The sequence below is a fragment of the Pholis gunnellus genome (genome assembly GCF_910591455.1).
Source record: "Pholis gunnellus genome assembly, chromosome: 17".
NCBI classification, from domain to species: domain Eukaryota; kingdom Metazoa; phylum Chordata; class Actinopteri; order Perciformes; family Pholidae; genus Pholis; species Pholis gunnellus.
In genome coordinates, this window is record NC_136544.1 from 14,038,677 (window position 1) to 14,056,381 (window position 17,705).

A 17,705-nucleotide genomic window follows, 5' to 3' on the forward strand; every position below is an offset into this window, starting at 1 on the left:
TGTTTTTTTGTTTATCATGCACAACGGGTCTACGAAAGTGTCCGTGTGAATGCTCTTATGTATTTTTAAATATTCATCCATCGCCCTTTGAAAATGAAAAGAAAAATGAAATCAAGCAAGTAGTCAAAAACGTAAGTAGCATTCATTTTTAATTACAGTAACCGATATATAAAAAGTAAGAACCTCAATCATAAGAGCGTGCGTAGTGTGTTTTCTAAAGCAAGATTTTCTTTAAAATCACTCCCACCCAGTTCTCTCTCTCTTTATTCTGCCATGGACAGTTATACAACATCTGGCTGAGATGGAAGACGTAGACACTGCAGATACAGGGACAAAGACATTCTCAATTGATTGTCTGGTTGGGAGGAATGGGGCAGGGTGACTTGTCACAGAGTACTAAGATACAAATCCAGAGATTATACACATTATTGAGAGATTTCGTCAGGTTTTGACTCTCGGCATGCTTCCTTGAAGTGAAACCCCGCACATTAAAGGAGGAGTCTGCGCTTTGACATAAGAGTCCTTGACGTAGGTAGAAGTCCCAAGTAGAACAGTGATTGAGGTTGTAAAGTCGAGGGCGTTTCAGATTGTATGTACCTGAGGTCTGCATTGGCCCTGGAAAAGCACAACCCAGCAGAATAGTCGTCAAACAAACTATCAGTGCAAATATGGCCCCTAGAAATAGTATCAACGAAAACAGACAAAACGGTGCAGGCGTTCTGTCTGAAACAAGTCCATTGTTTCAGACGGGACAGTTCACGTCTTTACACGTCATTTTTTTTGTGTGTGTGTGTGTTTTCTTCCCTGTGACACACAGAGCCAAAAACAAGCATTTCAAAAAAAAGGTTTACATTTCCGGAAAAAAAAAGCGAATACATCAGTGATCTACATGGATTATGTGTCGAGTACAATGTTTCTAAGCATTAAAATATGTATGAAGTGTGCCAGCAAAAGGAAGAAAAAAAACAACGTAAGCACATGTTTTAGTTCATTCTGGCTTGACAAAAACATGAAGGAATCTGCTCAGACAGTTGGATAACCGAGCTAAATCTACAGGAGAAATCACGACTGATGGAATCTCTGATGATCACTCAGCATGAAGTGAAGGCACTGACAACAGCTGGACACTTACAACTGGCAGATGAAAATAGATTTCTACACGTGCCGCTAATAAAAACGTCATAATTCACGGTAATATCTTGATAATTTGTTGTACGCAACATAATGGCAACAGCAATATTAAGAAAAGATAACAAAATAAGAGACAAAAATGCTGGATTGTGTGTGTGTGTGTGTGAGTGTGTGTGTGTGAGTGTGTATGCATGGGAGCATGAGCAGGTGCGTGAGCTGTGGTTTGGTCCCTCTAGCCGAAAGAGGCGCCACAGTTGGGACACCTTCTCTGACGCAGTGCGAAGCAGAAGAGGAGGCCCAGGGGGAAGAAGAAGATGGCACACAGGATCCCCAGGCAAGTGAAGTCATCCTCCAGAACACCAACTCTGCAACACACACACCGTTTTTTATCAATGTCTGTCTACAATGTCATCACTCCATCCTTTTATCCGGTTAGACTTCAGTGTGAAATTGTCAAAATTAGCATATCAATTCTTGAGTTATGGCCAAAAATGTGATTTGTTCGTTCCTGAAATATCGCGTTGGGACGTCTGTACGTAGGATGGATAGACGGACAAACTAAGACATAAAAAATGTCATAAAAAAAGAGACATATTATAGTTCGTCATAAAAATATTATACAGCATGCCGTAAAATGTCATGGTGTAGTGAGTCATAAAATTCATTAAAATAGCATAGTATAGTGTGCCACAAAAATGTCCCGATATGGCGGCAGAGTCATACAAACTATTATATGGATATGGATTACTGAACGGTGTACTGGGTCACAACCTGAAAGTTTCCTGTTGAAGAGACACACACACAGAAAAAGAGACACAAAACAACGACAAACAGCCACAAATAGACAAAGAACTACAACAGACACACAAAGCGGCCACACGTCATCTGTGTCTCTTTCAGTCTGACGGTCTTGCTCTTCTGTAGGAGGGATGGAGTAACTTTTACATCTTTTTTTAATTTAATTCATTTATCACACAGAATAAACAATGGAACTGATAATAATGTACAGTTTGTTATCGTCAGGCCACAGAAGGCCGAGGTCTTGTGATCACGGTTTACTGAATGCTTCTCTGAATGTCTCTCTTTATTATCTCCAATCTGAACCATGTCCTGACACGCTACTGTAAACATCAAGAAGACACCTCTTTGTACCAGTCTGACCTGAAAGAACTCAAAGTTACATTTGCCAATTATTTACTTCTCTTGCTTAAAATCATCTGAGGCTAAAGTCTGTAAAAATGTGTCTAAGCTTTTGGCTTATGGTCCAAAAGATCTTTAGAGAAAATAAAGTACAACCTAGAAAGGATGTTCGTCTCCTGTGATATAAAAAAAAACAACGATAACAAATGGTTATCAGAACATGAAGAAACTTGTTTTGTGCTCTCAGAGCAGCTTTAATCCGGAGTCACGGTGAACAAAGTGCTAACCCACGGTCTCATGACCGCCCCACACCAATCCGCGCAACCAGTAAATCTGCTGGAGGGCCCAAGAAGGAATTAATTAACAAATGTTTCAAACTCGACCCTGAAGAGAAGGGAAATTAGAAGCTGCTTTTGGAAAGCGCCTAAAGCTAATGCAGTGAAAGACCTTTCACTTAAAATGTGGATTCCCGACTTTTGGGGTGTAGATACAATAGAAATAATCTTGATAAATAGTCCTTAATTACACTGATAATAATATCGGATTCTGCTGCGGGGATGACCTGGGTTTAACCTTATTAAGATTAGAATAGCTCCTAAAAACAGGACGTGTTTGACCTACCGTGGCACCACACCACACTCTGTGCTGCGGTGCCATGTAGTGAGAGTTTACACAATGTCTCTCTGGTGCCAGAGAACTGTGGCGTTTACTGACCGAGGAAACGAATGCCAGAAGTATTCCTTCACCTCGTGACAACAATAAACTATCCTGCTACGAAAAGCTGCCCAACCTGCTCCCTTCAGTCCCCGGAGTAGATAAACGGTGCATTTCATTATTCACATACAACAAGTGGATGGGAGGATATCTTATTCTAATTTTTTTTTCATTTTCTGTGAACCGTGTCCTGTAGCACCCTTGGCCTGGATCGGACCCGTCACATGTTTGAGGCTGAAATCATCTGACTGACAGGATGTGGACTCAGGCTCAGTGAAACCAATGTAAAAAAAAACTTCCACAACTGAAAGTCACATCCGCTGAACATTGAGGTCACACTGTAGACAACATACACACAGGGGCATTGAAAATAAGACAGGCCAGAGGAAGACGCACAGACAGAAACCGGCTTAGTCACGGTGAACATGGGACGCTCGTCTTTAACCACGAGCTGATCTACACTTCTATGTGCATGTGTGCGTGTTTTCTAACCTGCAGGCGGGGCAGCCCCCGACCACCACGACAGACGGTTGTAGGATGGTGTAAGTGCCAGGGTAGGGCTGCTGGGCTATGGCAGGGTTCATTTGGGCTGATGCGTACCCTGTGGATGAGAGGAGGGAAGACATATTTGGTTCTACTTTCACTGTAAATAACAACAAAAATAAACCAACATTCACCATATCACCATATCATGTTTGGCTTTGTGTTGCTTTGTGTTTGTAGGACAGGTTCATGCCACTGACCCTCGGGGCATATTGATTTTGTTTTGTTTTGTTTACCACCTGTGTTAAACTTTGATACCAGAACCATGCTCGTTTACAACACACGTGTCTGATAAGGACGCCTCCCTGTGAGAGACATAAAACTCTTACTGGAACACAGATTACCTGTACAAATACCTGCACTCTTCTACAATAATTGCAACAACAGACTACAAGAACATTTTAGCAAACAGGAAGTTACAAGCAATTACTTTTTTTTGTTGTAAGACAGAGTAACTTCCTTGTCACTGCAGCTCTGACGCAATCAGTCAGAAGATGAACGCTTCCTTCATACAAAGCAGACACATACTGTTTCACATAATGTTGCCTCCCATGAAAACACGAACCAGTTTGTGTCGACATTGTAAATCATTTATAAAAGTTGTTATTTTTGGTTGATTTACCTCTTATTTAGCCTGTACCACCTTAAAGGCGCATATATTCGTTTAGCAAAAACCAGACATCGCTATTGCCCTACTGCGCATGCGCATGGAGCGCCTGATAAACGAAACTTATTTGTCTTCCACGGTATTTGTTACTTAAGTGACACTTATTGGTTTAAATTGTGGCCCCCTTGAGACAAAAACAGTATCACTGCCACAGACTCCCCAGTCACGATAAACGCAACATTTGAGCTTTCACTTGAAACGAAGACGGAAGTGAGCAGCAGTGAGCCCTCCCTTCCCCGTCTGGCTGCTCCACGTTCCGGGGTAAATGTGGAGCATGTACGTGGCTACTTGCCTTGGCCGTCGGGGTACGGGTAGGGCGGCGGGGCTGCCGGAGACGGGATGGCCCCATAGCCGGTCTGCGGCTGCGGGCCGTACTCATAAGCCCCCGGGACGCTGGCGTAGGCGGGGGGTCTGTCCTGAAGGAGAGGCTTGCTGTCCACCATCTCAAACCGACGTGATGCGTCCTCAAGTTGTCTCGCTGTCTGGCTCCCTTAACTTTTTTTTTAAATTCTTCAGCGACGCGAAACCGAAACCTCCGGTTAGTTGGCTTTGGTTGTCCGAAAAGCCGTGTGACGTCGGTACGAAACGCAGTGGCGACAGAAACAAAAGGAAAAGACGCTGCGCAAAAAGAATGAAACTTCGTCCCTCTCCATGCGCCAACTTTGTCCTCTTTGGCGCAACAACACTAAATATTTGAGCAAATGTCCCCTTCAAAGACAAGGAATGGTCTTGCTCTCTCCGGTAATAGTTAACTTAACTCCATCGCCCTCCTTGTAGATAGTCCTTTGGCACCAAGACAACAGTAATCTGTCATCACAGCGTCTTCTAACTCAGCGAGGCTTTTCCTTTCTGTCTGGATTGTCACAAGAGAAGAATCATGTGATGAGCTGCGCCTCTGCGCACCGAGAGGCTTCTTAAAGCGACAGTGCACGAAAATACAAGGCTCAGTGCTGCATGCAGTGAACTGCAGAGCACCGTGACCTCCCAGTGCCGACTGGCAGGCCCAATGGTTCACACAGTGAAGTCAGCGGAGTGCAATTTGTCACAGATTGAGCACTCCCCATGTGTGGAGGGGAAACGTGTTCACACTGTGACTTACATAACTGCAGCCTCATTAGGAGTGGGTTACCCTTAATGTTGCATAATATTGGATTTACATCATCAGATTTAGTCAGTCATATAAATAGATATGAGGTGATGGCTGATGACTGTTGCCTCTGTCCAAGGTGCTGAACCTGGGACCCCCCCCCCCCCAAGGATGAGGGAGCTGTCCGGGGCACTCGTTGTTTAGATGTTTATTTATTTGCACAATTAAAAATATAAAATTAAAATAATCAAACATAACGGAGATAAATAATATCACAGTGCAGGATGAGGCAGAAAGCCAATTGGGCTTATTTAAAGCCTCCACCGTATACTGCATTTTACTGCATGTATATACTGTTGTGGTAGCAATGCATCGTATGCTATAAGATCATCACATGTTTTTAGCATCGCTGTCCTGTGAGAACCACTCATCTCTAAACACTTTTCATGAGCTCAGAATAAACCGCCTTGTTTTCAGCTTTATGGTGACGCATGTTCCCGCTGATCCAAGAGGCTTTTCAAATACTCTATTTATCTGAAGAAGTATTTCCTCAACACATAAAGGACAACTCTATCCTCCAGTTTATCAGAACAATTATAATTAAATGTCACCAAATTTGGAGATACTTAATTACTCAACCGGAAAGGAAAGGTTTCATAAAATGTAAATACTTAAGTATATTAAAAGTTCTTACAACCCTACTTAAGTGGGCCTACAGTACTTGAGTAGATGTACTTAGTTACATTCTGCCAAACATCAGTGTTAATTAGTTTGTATTTTCCTTTCATCCAGGTCGAGCTGTTGGTCTGTGATGAAATATTCCAAACTGTAGCCAGACATGTAAAACCAACCTCGCGCTTCAATAATTCATTTGACTCTGAATCAATTATTGAAATATACGCGTCAATCAGCAGGTGTCGGAAAAAAGAAAAAAAAAAGAAAAGAAAGAATACCAGGAGCTCACCTTGTTCCACCAATAGGAGGAAGAGATCCCACACTCCCTGCAGAGCTTCAGCCAATCAGAGCGACACTTCCTCCATTTCCTGTTGTGGTCTCGGGAGTTAGTCGGAGCATTCCTCTGGTCCCGGAATGTAAATTAAATACCGCAGCCGGAATATGCATGAATGACTTGACTCGTCGTCTCCAAAAGGTGTTGCTCGCGAGAGAGCCTCGTCTGTAAGTGATGGTGTGCGTGTTTTGAAAGTGTCTGAGGGGGTTTTATGACTGCAGCCCTGAGACCTGGAGATGTAAACAGCTTATAGCCGACTTTGCGGCATTCGACTCCATCTCAGCTGTCTGTGTTTTCACGCTGCATCGCATGCTTTAACTTCCTCTGCTGGGAACTAACTTGAGTTTTTTTTTGTTTTTGTAAATGTGCCCATAGCACGGAGCCTCGGAGATGGCAGGTATCGGCTGTTGCACCTGATGTCACGTCGCGTGTGTTGATACTCCCTTGACAACCGCGGATCGGACACCTATATCCAGGTGACGTTAGGGTGCTGTGTGTGTCTGTGCGCGCGCACGCGTGCGCGTGTGTGTGTTTAAAGATACACTGCAGGCTTTAAGTTCATTATAGGAAATTGCCGTCTAATGAAAAATAAAACGGTGTAATGTGATAGGCTACCTTTACTTAGAGAATAAAGTTCAAGCGGCTGGTTGAGATCACATGACCTAATATTACATTTCTTGTAAATAAAACGCATAAAGGCCTGTTTGATTGTATAGTGGCAGTCGGGGCATCATAGTGACTGTCAATACTGTAGAGAGGATTAGTATCAGTCAAGTGTCAAGTTAGGCGGCCGGAATAAACGCCAGACTTCCGGTCAGATATTTCAAGTTAAAAGCCCATTGCCACGCTTTAGTGGTTACTACAAAAAAAAAAAGAATCTAAAATGAATCCCACAATTTTGAGAAAAAGTAAGAATAAAAAAAAAATAGAAGATTGGGAATATTTTGTGATCAAAGTCAGAATTCAAGACTGAAGTCCAAACATTGAGAGTACATTTTGAATATAATACACAATAACCACATAATTCTGATGATATGACACGTCTCATTACACACACATTTATCTTATGCACACTACTCGACTGGGGAAATAACAGTCCTTAGTCAAGGATAAATGTAAATGTAAATGTAGCCTTTACTCAAGCTTGTGTCTCTTCAGGATATCAATAACGCTCAAGTGCACAAGAGTCATAAAATATACACAAGACAGCTTGGAAAGATGAGTGCTGTCTTACTGTTTCCGTTCAGGGGCCACCATGCCCATCACGCTGCTGTGGGCCGTGGATGTGTACGGCAGGGTGTACAGCCTTTCCACAGCTGGCCAGCGCTGGGAGCGCGCAGATGACATGCTGCTGGAGCTGAAGCGTGTCACTGCGGGGAAGGGCCGCTGCTGGGGCATCGGCTGCGACCACCACGTTTACCTCAACATGATGCCCAGCGAGACCCCCATCCACTACCGGGAGGAGACTTATGAAAACCAGGTACGTTGATGCACATACAAAGCAGACGCTTGTATGTGGTTAATGCTCAAGCCCCGTTGCTCTGTGCGTGTTTTTTCAGAGGTGGAACCCGGTGGACAGCTTCACTGACACACTGCTGCCCACCGACCGCTGGCCGTGGAGCGACGTCACCGGGATGAATCCTCAACCGCTCCACAGCTTTGAGCTGCCCTCCCGCAGCTGGGAGTGGGAGGGAGACTGGTATGTGGATCAGAGTTGTGGAGAACTCAACCAGACTGGGGTAAGAAACAACACATAAAACACATATAAAGTGTGTTACCCACACTTGACGTACACCTCTAGTGAGGCTCTGTTTGTGCGTCTCTTCAGGGCTGGGAGTATGCGGTCGACTTCCCCGCCAACTTCTCCCCGGACAAGAAGTGGAACTCTTGTGTCCGTCGCAGGCGGTGGATCCGCTACAGGAGATACATAGCACAAGGCAGCTGGGCAAAGGTGTGGTGGACACTCTCTGGTTATTAGAAATATCAGTTTGGAAAAGTTGAGCACAGGTTTCCGACTGAAGACTCAAAGCCGCCGTCTTTTTGCAGATCCCCCTGGACAATCCCAGGAAGCCGCCGCTGCCGCTCTGTGACATAAGCTGTGGTGGATGGGAGATGAGTGACCAGTCTGGAAGGTATCCCTACCTCTGGGGCGTGTCCCAACAAGGAGAGGTCAGTCTAATAATTTGCAACCCTGGGATTTATTAGCAAACACTAAAAGTTCCTGAAAAGTTGATGCAGCACCGAATATGCCCTGCTTTTCACAGTAGTGGGTAATCCCCCCCCTAGACAACCTACACTGTTGTTGAACACTCCATTCATACAGGCTAACATGAGATAAAATGCTTCAAATTTAGATGTCAGTTAGATTTTTAAGCAACAAGCTGCTTTTTAATGTTGTTCACTTATAATTTCTGGCCACAAGAGGGCAGCATGACTTCATACAATTTACAAAGTCAAACTTAAATGTGCTCTGGAGACAATTAAATCCTGTATGTGGTATAAAAGTATGCATCAGATATGGTTTTGATGCTCTATTATTGATCTATACGGATACATTCTTGTGGATCATGCTATACCATGCACCACCCAGTCTATCTTTACCCTGCAGGTGTGGTTCAGGGAGGGTATCCACCCTCGGGTCCCAGAGGGCTCCGGATGGGAGGAAGTAGAAGTGCCCAAGGAGGTGGCTCAGTTATCGGCTGGCCCCGGGGACCTCCTGTGGGCATTACTGTGGGATGGGAACCTGCTGGTCCGTACTGGCCTCAGCCTGGACAGCCCGACTGGTCAGTATTCACTGTAATTCACATTTACATGTACCCACCGAAATTATTTTCCACTGTGGTTCATCTTTGCTCCTTTTTTTCTTTTCTTTAAACAATCGTTCTGGTGCGATGAATTTGTGATTGTGGGAATTGTGTCAGGTTATGAACTTTTTGTTTCTCTTCATCTCGATTGCTTTTTGACTTTATGATACAATTTCTCTGGATAAGAGAGTTTTCTTAGTTACAGCATCATAGTATATGAGGTACCTTTTAATATATACTGTACCTAAAAAAAAAAAGTATTTCGGAAAATGGACGCAAAACTTTCAAGAAAAGGTGGAAATTGACTGTAATCCAAGGTGCAAGTCTCACCGGATAGACCACCTGTGGTGTTGTCATGTGGGAACGGTGACAGCTTGCTAAGATAAGACTTTTCCTTCATGCCGTGTCAGTCAACACGCGGCCTTTTTCTTCCATCAGGCACATCGTGGGTAGAGCTGGAATCACCAGGAAAGGAGATTGAAGCGCTTCATGTGGCCGTTGGAGTTAGTGTGGTCTGGGTGGTCACTAAAGACTACAAGGTGAATCTATACTCCTCGCACTTCCGACTATATAGCTGCTGTTCATTGTGATGGTAACACGTCTGTCTGTGGGCGTGTGGTTCCAGGTGTGGTTCAGGCGTGGCGTGAACTCCCACAACCCCTGTGGCTCCGGCTGGATCAGCATCGGAGGGGAGATGATGGTGGTGGACGTAGGACTCAACGAACAGGTGAAAAGATTTTCTCTAGATAATTCTTTTGAACATTTCATTTTATTATCAATATTAAAATTTAACGTGATCATTCCAGCCTGTTTTGATTCCGGACAACCTTACTGTAGCATGTTTCCTCTGCACTCGAGCTGCTTCCCCTCTGACCGATTCACTTTACCCTCGGCTTTTGGATCTGGTTTCAGGGTTGGGGTCAGGGGCAGAGAGGCTTTCTCTCTGTATCTCACTGCTGAGGACTTTTGCTAGCACTGCAAACCCCACACCTCACACCTCCTCCCCTTCTGTCCCTCACCCCTGTTCCCCCCCCTCCCTCCCCCCAGAACTTCTACCTCTGGCCGCGAGTCCTGCCCCGCGTTTGCCCTGTAACACGAGTCCAGCCAGCCGTCCCAGCCAATGTCCCGGCAGTAGCACCTCAGGCCTAGCCTTATATAAATCCCCAGAATATATTCCTACTGGCCTGACATATTGAGAGACTCCCTAATTAGAAGCTGGACAAGCCATCGTCATCATATCCCATATTTCATATTTCAGGGTTTGATATGGATAATTATGGATATAGCTGTGTGTGAGGTGGCAGGCGCCAGTGTTACAGTATATGGCCTTATAAAGTAACAGTTGCCTGTGAGCTACTGGTGCCACTGATCCACCTTTTGAAGAGTGAAGTCTTATTCTATTTTATTTGACAGGATTCTGCCATATTTATCCTATTAGTTTTTGTTGTTGTTACTGAATTTCCCTCTTATGAATTTAATTAATGGTTCAGTAAAAAAACACGTCACAATAGGTGTGTGGGCGCCTGTGATTGTTGCGTTTCACCTTTGTTGTTCTACATTGTCTTCTTCTCTTTTTTTTTTTTCTGCTAGGTGTGGGCGGTAGGTGAGGACCGAGGCCTGTATTTCAGAATGGGTTTGACGCTGTCTGAACCAAGCGGGAGCGGCTGGATTCCCGTTTCTGCCCAATGGGGGAATAGTAAAGAGGTTATCCCACCCAGGTCTTTATGAATAAAGGATCAATTTAATTCGATTTAATCTCTTTGAATCTTGTAATGAAACTGATCTGATTTATATCCCTTATCTTCTCCTGCTCTGTCCATATGCGTTTGTTGTTTAATAGGAAGGAGAGCGGGTTTGGTGACCAGCTGGCTGAGGCCTCAAAAAGCTCCCTTCTGAGCTGCACTGACTCCGACTCAGAGTTAGGTCCTCCTGAACCACAGAACGGCACTAAAGACTTCCCAGCCTTGGAGGCAGCAGCCCCCTCTGTTGTCCCTTTAGGGGGAGCGGACACACCTCCACCTCCTCTGGAAACAGAGGACCTTCCCTCGGCCTTACAACAGGATGCCCCCAAACCATTTATCCCTGCAAGCGACAGCTTCATCAACAGCCTGGTGTCAGACCGGGACAAAACCTCCACTCCCCAACTCCCCATCACAGAGGTACCGCAGGAAGAGGTCGAGGAGCCGTCCCCAGCGCCGATACTCCCGACCCCGGAGACTGCGGGACACGACGTCCCCTGGATGAATGTGGATTTGGAGGGAGCAGAAGCAGCCCGATGTGCACAGGCCGCTTGGCCCTCGTCGAGCGCCCTGGGGACTCTGGAGACCTCTCAGGGTGTTGGCGTAGAGGACGCACCGGTGTGGACCTGGGTCTCTGGTGGAGGCTGCGATGTGGACGCCAGTTCACAGATCAGCTGGCTTAGTCCCACAGGTACATTTTCAGTATTTATGTATATTTGTCAATGGAGTGAGAGTACACCTCACGGGAACTTATGTCACACATTTGATAACATTAAGTTGAATGTCAGTTTGTATCTGTTTATCTGTGTCTGACTGTTGTACTCTGTGTTGCGCGTTTGGGCTTTTTACATGTATAGAGATATACTGTGTGTGTCATCTCTATGGTTGTCTGTCTGTCTGTCTGTCTCAACGTCTGACTCGTCTGTCAGGTCCTCTCACCAGCTCCTTGTCTCTGACTCCAGTCCAGTCAGCAGCGTGGAGCGAACAGCAGCAGCAGCAGCCGCAGCAGCAGGAGAACAGGGAGGAGATCAGCAAGAAGCCGCTGGAGAGAAGCCACGTAAGACTGCTTGTGTTTGACACTTCTCTTAAACTCCCCCGTTCCGTCTTGGATTGATCACATCTCCTCTCCGTGTGGTCACATCCTCCCGTTTCTTTCGCCAGTCGGTGTGGGTGCGTAAAGGTGCATTGCGCTGGTGGAGAGACTGGAAGCCTCAGCGCTGGGTGGATGTGAGTGTCGCCCTCGAGCAGTCCACCAAGTCTGACGGCGGGAAGGACAGCATTTTCTTTGTCTACTACACACAGTATGATGAGAAAAAGGTTGGTTACGGTCAGTCGAATTCTCACCTGGCTACTGACAGTTGTTCGCTCTCTTCATCCTCACTTTCTTCTCTATTTTTTTTCTCCACAGTACGTTCATGTGTTCATACATGAAGTGACAGCGCTGGTTCCAGTGTTCATGGACTGCCACTATGCCTTTGCTGTGTACACCACCCAAAGGACCAAACTGAGGTGGCCCCTGGTTCTGGCAGCACAAACTGAAAAGGACATGAACGACTGGGTAACAGTTACACAGACAAATACATATTTCTAAGCACACAGAGGAACACTTAAAGTGAAAATGTAACGTGCATGTTAGGTAGAATGTTTCATCTTTTACTTTAGTGGTGTTTTTACGTTTACTAGCTGAAGCCCATTGCTGATCACATTCCCTGTTCCTCTGTCCTATGGGTTTAGTTGCGCCTGTTGTCCGACTGTTGCTGTGAGTGTCGAGGGATCACAGGACCCCCGTCCAGACAGGCCCTGTGGTCCACGACCTCAAAGGGAGACATCATGGTCCACGAGCCGTCCTTCTCCCTGGAAGCTCCTGCACACACACTGGCCTGTGACCTCATGTGAGACTGATGCCAAATAGTAGATTTTTTCCCAGTAGACCTAGTTTCCCCATCAGCTTTTTTTGTGCTTACGTTGCTACATGTCAGTTAACATATCACTAACATACTGCTCTGCATGGTGAAATCTACTTCCATACTGTGTGGGCAGCACCTTGTCTCTGTGTGCTAACAATAATGTGGCTAATGCTGGGTGCTTCCGCTGTATGGTGCTGCAGGTTCTGGCGGCAGGTCCCGGGTCACCTGCGCTGTGTAGAGTCTAACAGTCTGGGGCTGGTGTGGGGCGTCGGGTGGGACGGCACCGCCTGGGTCTACAGCGAGCGCTATGGGCAACAGCCCCCCCCGGGTAAACTTACCCATATGTTTCCCACAGAAAATAATTCAGTAATCATCTACACACGTAGACTTATTGATATTCATACACGGAACAAAAATATAAAGACTTTTTGTTTTTTCTCCTATTTATCACGAGTTGAAATAAAAGATCTAAGACTTTTTATATGCAGACAAAAGGCTTATTTCTCTCAAATTTTGTGTACAAATTAGTTTGAATCCAGGTTTAGGGAGCACTTGAGCCGTCCACCAGACAGGTGTGGCACATTAAGATGCTGATTAAACAGCATCATTATTGCACAGGTTGGTCACATTAAAAGATTTATCTTGAAATGTGTTCAGCTTCAAGGAATAAACATTTTTTTCACACCATTCATTTTGACGTTTCATAGCCGGGTTAAACAGGTGTAATTAATCAAATGAATTATGGTCCCAATACTGTTTGATCAGCGTGTCGCAGCCATTCCAGTGAGCAGACATGCACATTACCAGGGAACTGGCCCACGCGTTAATGACTGTTATTGATTACACCTGTGTTTACCCTGCAACGATGTGTCACGTTGGCTGCTGTGAGAAGGGCCTGTCGTGTGCAGATCCTTGCAACACGGGGCCGTGCGTTATCATGCTGCAGCATGAGGTGATGGCGGCAGATGAACAGCAGCTCTGCTGGCGTTCCTGCAGTCAGCATGCGAATGGCACGCTCCCTCAAAACCGACATTTGTGGCATTGCGTTGTGTAATAAAAGTGCATTGTTTTGGAGTGGCACACCTGTGTAATAATGATGCTGTTTAATCAGCGTCTTAATGTCCCACACCTTGTCAGGTGGATGCATTATTGTGGCAAAGCAGAAGTCTTCACTAACACCAATTCAAACACATTTGTTTACAAAAAAGCATTTTGTGTGCATAGAAAAAATATTTAATTTCAACTCTTGAAAAATGGGAGGAAAAAGAAAGTGTTCAGTGTATGTAGAAACCATTTATGGGTCCTAAGTGGCCCAATAAAATTGATCTGTGACGATTTTTTATTTAATTTTTAAACTGCTTAAATCAAGTAAACATGGAAAATATTTGCTAGTAAAACTTCTCAAGCTTAGATTCTCTTGAAAGACGAGCCATGTTATTTTATATTTATATGCTAAAATGCTTATTCCATAATCTATAATTGGTACAAAAATCTCTAATGAAGATATTCGTCTGTTTACTTCGGCTGTTTACTTTAAATGTAAAATTGATGTCACTGACATAATTCATTATTCACTTGATGACACAATAAATAATCAATCTTCTTGCTTACAGCTTGTAGTTTTGTGTGCAATTGCTTAAGCATCTGTTGCAGCTGTAGAGACATGTTTGCACTCACATCTGTAACTAATTCATAGCTGGCATTACATGTTTTGTGCATGCTTGTGTTTACAGCAGGAGATGCAGTTCAGATGCACCAGCAGACTGATGCGAGGAGTGTCCATGTGTATGAGAACCAAAGGTGGAACCCTATGACGGGATATACAGACAAGTAGGAACATTTCATCTATTACAAATGTCTTTATCTCAATCTTAGCTGTTGACAGGACTGTCTTTGACTACTCTGAAAACATAAACTTGTTGGTGTTTTTTTTGGGCTCCAGAGGACTTCCTACTGACCGGCCTATGTGGAGCGATGAGAGCGGACTGAAGGAGTGCACCAAAGGAAACACACACCCGCCCTCCCCTCAGTGGTCCTGGGTAGGTGCGATTGAAGAAATTCCTGCAGCAAACACATTTAATTTCTTGTTTCATCGCCGGCTAATTCCCCCCCCCACCGACCTGTGTTTCAGGTGTCAGAGTGGGCTGTGGACTACAGCGTCCCTGGAGGGACAGACAAAGAAGGCTGGCAGTACGCTGCAGACTTCCCCACGTACGTTATTATTACTTCTCAGGATGTGAAAGAACGATCAGCGTTGTAAGAAAGAGAGCTGTTCCATTTGTCTGACTGATCTCCCTCCTACAGGACGTTTCATGGCCACAAAACCATGAAAGACTTTGTCAGGCGCAGGAGATGGACCAGGTAATCGAACACGCAATCAAACATGTGGTTTGTTAACTCACTGTTCCTTTGGCATTCAAATAATCCTATATTCTGCGTACAGGAAGTGTAAGATCACATTGAGAGGTCCGTGGCAGCAGGTCCCACCCATCCGTCTGACGGACATCTGTCTGATGCCGTGCCTGGCCCAGAGCAGGATGGAGCAGGTCCCCGTCTGGGCCCTCAGCGACAAGGGAGACGTCCTGTGTCGTCTGGGTGTCAGCCCCCAAAATCCTGCGGTGAGATTAGCTGGAAAAACTAATTCTGACTCTAAACATTTATTCATTTTAAGAGAGATTTACAGTGTGTGCAGCAGGACATATTTCTAGATTCACTGATTTATATTCTTAGATTCTTATATCCTGATAACAATAACGTTGTAATTCCTTCAAAGCGTTTGCGTTCATCTGTTCCCTGCAAACGTCTTCTCTTCTAACTCCAGTCCGTCTGATCCCACAGGGCAGCTCCTGGCTGCACGTGGGCACAGACCAGCCCTTCAAGTCCATCTCTATCGGTGGAGCGAACCAGGTGTGGGCCATCGCAAAGGACGGAGCGGTGTTCTACAGAGGGTCCGTCTCCCCACAAAACCCCGCAGGTCTGTTGAAGATGTGAAACTGTTCTAACGCATTACACCTGCGTTACAACATATCGACATATCACTTCCATCCTGTTTGCAGCATTATTATTATAGTTTGAGTACAAGGCAGTAAACTTTGCAGCGCTCTCGTCCCCCTACAGGAGAATGCTGGTACCACATCCCGTCTCCCCCCAGGCAGACTCTCAGACAGCTGTCTGTCGGGAGGACCTCTGTCTTTGCTGTGGATGAAAACAGTGAGTAGCAGTAAACCTCAATATTTTTTTTACTTCATTAGACAATCCAGTTAACCCTTTTTGTTAATCTTCATACAGGTAACTTGTGGATCAGACAGGGCCTCACCCCCAGCTACCCTCAGGGCTCAGCCTGGGAGCTCATCTCTAACAACGTCACCAAGGTTTCTGTGGGACCGCTAGACCAGGTCCGGCACTGGTTTAGTTTTATCAGTAGTTGGCAGGATATATATATATATAGTGGGGTCAGAGTGTAAACTATATATGTTGATACACTAGTGTTTGGCTCAGTGCTGTTGTTCTCTCCAGGTGTGGATCATAGCAGAGGGAGTTCCATGCTTCCCAGCTGAGACTCCTGGAGCAGTCTGCCACAGGCTGGGGGTGGGACCCATGCAGCCCAAGGGCCAGTCCTGGGACTATGGTATAGGGGTGAGTCCGTGATCATGAAGTATACCCACTCTCATTCACATATAGATAATAATAAGAAAGAAAAGTAAAAAAAAAAAGTCATACTGTTGACCTTAATATTAACTTTTACTGTCAGCACTCAAGGAATTGAAAAAAGCAATTTACTTTTAAAGAAACATGTATTTTTCTTATTTTCAACAAATCCGATGAAAAGACCAAAACAGCATGTAAATGTCTTTCAATGCTTTAAAAACAGCTCGCACATTTGAACAGGGTTTGAAACATGCTTCCAGTGCGTTATGGCCTTGTTAGTGCCCTCTAGTGCACAACTTAAGTAACGTGCAAGTAAGTCATTTATTTGTATTGTGTGTTTTGACTCCCAGGGAGGATGGGAGCACATCAGTGTGAGGGGGAACTCAGCAGAGGCTCCTCGCGCCCCCCATCCTCCTCCTGTCGGAGCCCCACGCAGCCCGCTGCCCCCGCGGCCCCCCACACAGGTGAACGGGAACGCTGTGGGCGTGTAGCGCCCATCCCTCCTCCTCCTCCTCCGCCCTGTTTGTGCCTGGATCCACATTTGTCTCCTCAGACCATTCCTACAGGCCCTTAATTATCCCTTCATGTAAAGGGAATGCACAATCACACCCCTGGTCGATTGGATGAATGTTACTTCCTGGTTTGTTTCCCTGGCAGAGGGTCCTGTCAGTATGCAGTGGTGACCAAACAAGAGAAAGGGAGCACAAAGAGCATTTAATGGATCTTGATGTGTTGTGGGATAAAAATGTAAAAGTGAGTGCATGTGATTGATCTAACCAGGCTTTGGCTATTGGGTGTTTTGGGGATCTAGCAATAGCTTTTATTCGTCTATATACGGTATCCTGTGAAAACCTGAGAGGGTGGGACTCTTTGTTAAAGGGCTAAGGCTTGGCTACAAAACTAACTCGTCTTCAAACACACAATCCCACGGTAGCCTCAATTGTCTCGGCTACTAGAATCTTGTTTTGTTTTTGCCTGTTATACTTTTGCATGTGCTTTCAATTATTTATTTATTTATTATGCATTTGTTGAATTTTGTTTCTCCATATGTTTTGGCCTATTATATGTTTGCAATGGAGTGTTTTTTTTTTCCGCCCATATTGCTACGACAAACCTTCCAAATATTGAAGGCTTTTTCAAAAAAAAATCTTCATACTTCACGATGCGTTCTTAACTGCAGAGTAACCTGGAAAACTCCGTCTACATTGAAAGATGTCACCGCTCTATCCTCCTGCAATAAGGAAAGCTCTTCCTGTTAGTATCATATCCATCTACATAAAACTGCGACTGTTGTAATTTCACAGCAGCTCTGAACG

The 17,705-nt window shown here is 45.0% G+C and overlaps 2 protein-coding genes across 2 annotated transcripts; one reads left to right on the forward strand and one right to left on the reverse strand.

Moving 5' to 3' along the window:
• Positions 1–131: 131 nt before the first annotated feature.
• bri3 (brain protein I3) lies at positions 132–5,047 on the reverse strand. Its single transcript, XM_079178062.1, has 3 exons — positions 4,488–5,047; positions 3,478–3,586; positions 132–1,496 (listed from the first exon to the last, which is right to left on the reverse strand). Exons 1-3 carry the CDS (start codon positions 4,636–4,638, stop codon positions 1,364–1,366), a joined length of 393 nt encoding a protein of 130 aa, XP_079034188.1. The 5' UTR covers positions 4,639–5,047; the 3' UTR covers positions 132–1,363.
• A 2,493-nt stretch (positions 5,048–7,540) lies between these two features.
• Positions 7,541–17,704, forward strand: tecpr1b (tectonin beta-propeller repeat containing 1b). Its single transcript, XM_079176775.1, has 24 exons — positions 7,541–7,771; positions 7,851–8,030; positions 8,120–8,242; positions 8,338–8,460; positions 8,900–9,074; positions 9,534–9,634; positions 9,721–9,822; positions 10,686–10,813; positions 10,936–11,525; positions 11,764–11,891; positions 11,996–12,151; positions 12,243–12,392; positions 12,569–12,726; positions 12,942–13,069; positions 14,478–14,571; positions 14,684–14,780; positions 14,873–14,952; positions 15,046–15,102; positions 15,185–15,359; positions 15,580–15,715; positions 15,859–15,951; positions 16,030–16,136; positions 16,258–16,377; positions 16,740–17,704. Exons 1-24 carry the CDS (start codon positions 7,547–7,549, stop codon positions 16,878–16,880), a joined length of 3,567 nt encoding a protein of 1,188 aa, XP_079032901.1. The 5' UTR covers positions 7,541–7,546; the 3' UTR covers positions 16,881–17,704.
• The last annotated feature ends 1 nt before the right edge of the window (position 17,705 follows it).

Excerpts from the sequence above, each read along its gene's own strand:
- bri3 (XM_079178062.1), bottom strand. The coding sequence starts at position 4,638 with ATGGTGGACAGCAAGCCTCTCCTTCAGGACAGACCCCCCGCCTACGCC. Across the intron at positions 3,587-4,487 it reads CCCGTACCCCGACGGCCAAG|GGTACGCATCAGCCCAAATG; the intron begins GCAAGTAGCCAC and ends TCTCATCCACAG. Across the intron at positions 1,497-3,477 it reads GGGGGCTGCCCCGCCTGCAG|AGTTGGTGTTCTGGAGGATG; the intron begins GTTAGAAAACAC and ends TGTGTGTTGCAG.
- tecpr1b (XM_079176775.1), top strand. The coding sequence starts at position 7,547 with ATGCCCATCACGCTGCTGTGGGCCGTGGATGTGTACGGCAGGGTGTAC. Across the intron at positions 9,823-10,685 it reads ACGTAGGACTCAACGAACAG|GTGTGGGCGGTAGGTGAGGA; the intron begins GTGAAAAGATTT and ends TTTTTCTGCTAG. Across the intron at positions 15,360-15,579 it reads TCAGCCCCCAAAATCCTGCG|GGCAGCTCCTGGCTGCACGT; the intron begins GTGAGATTAGCT and ends CTGATCCCACAG.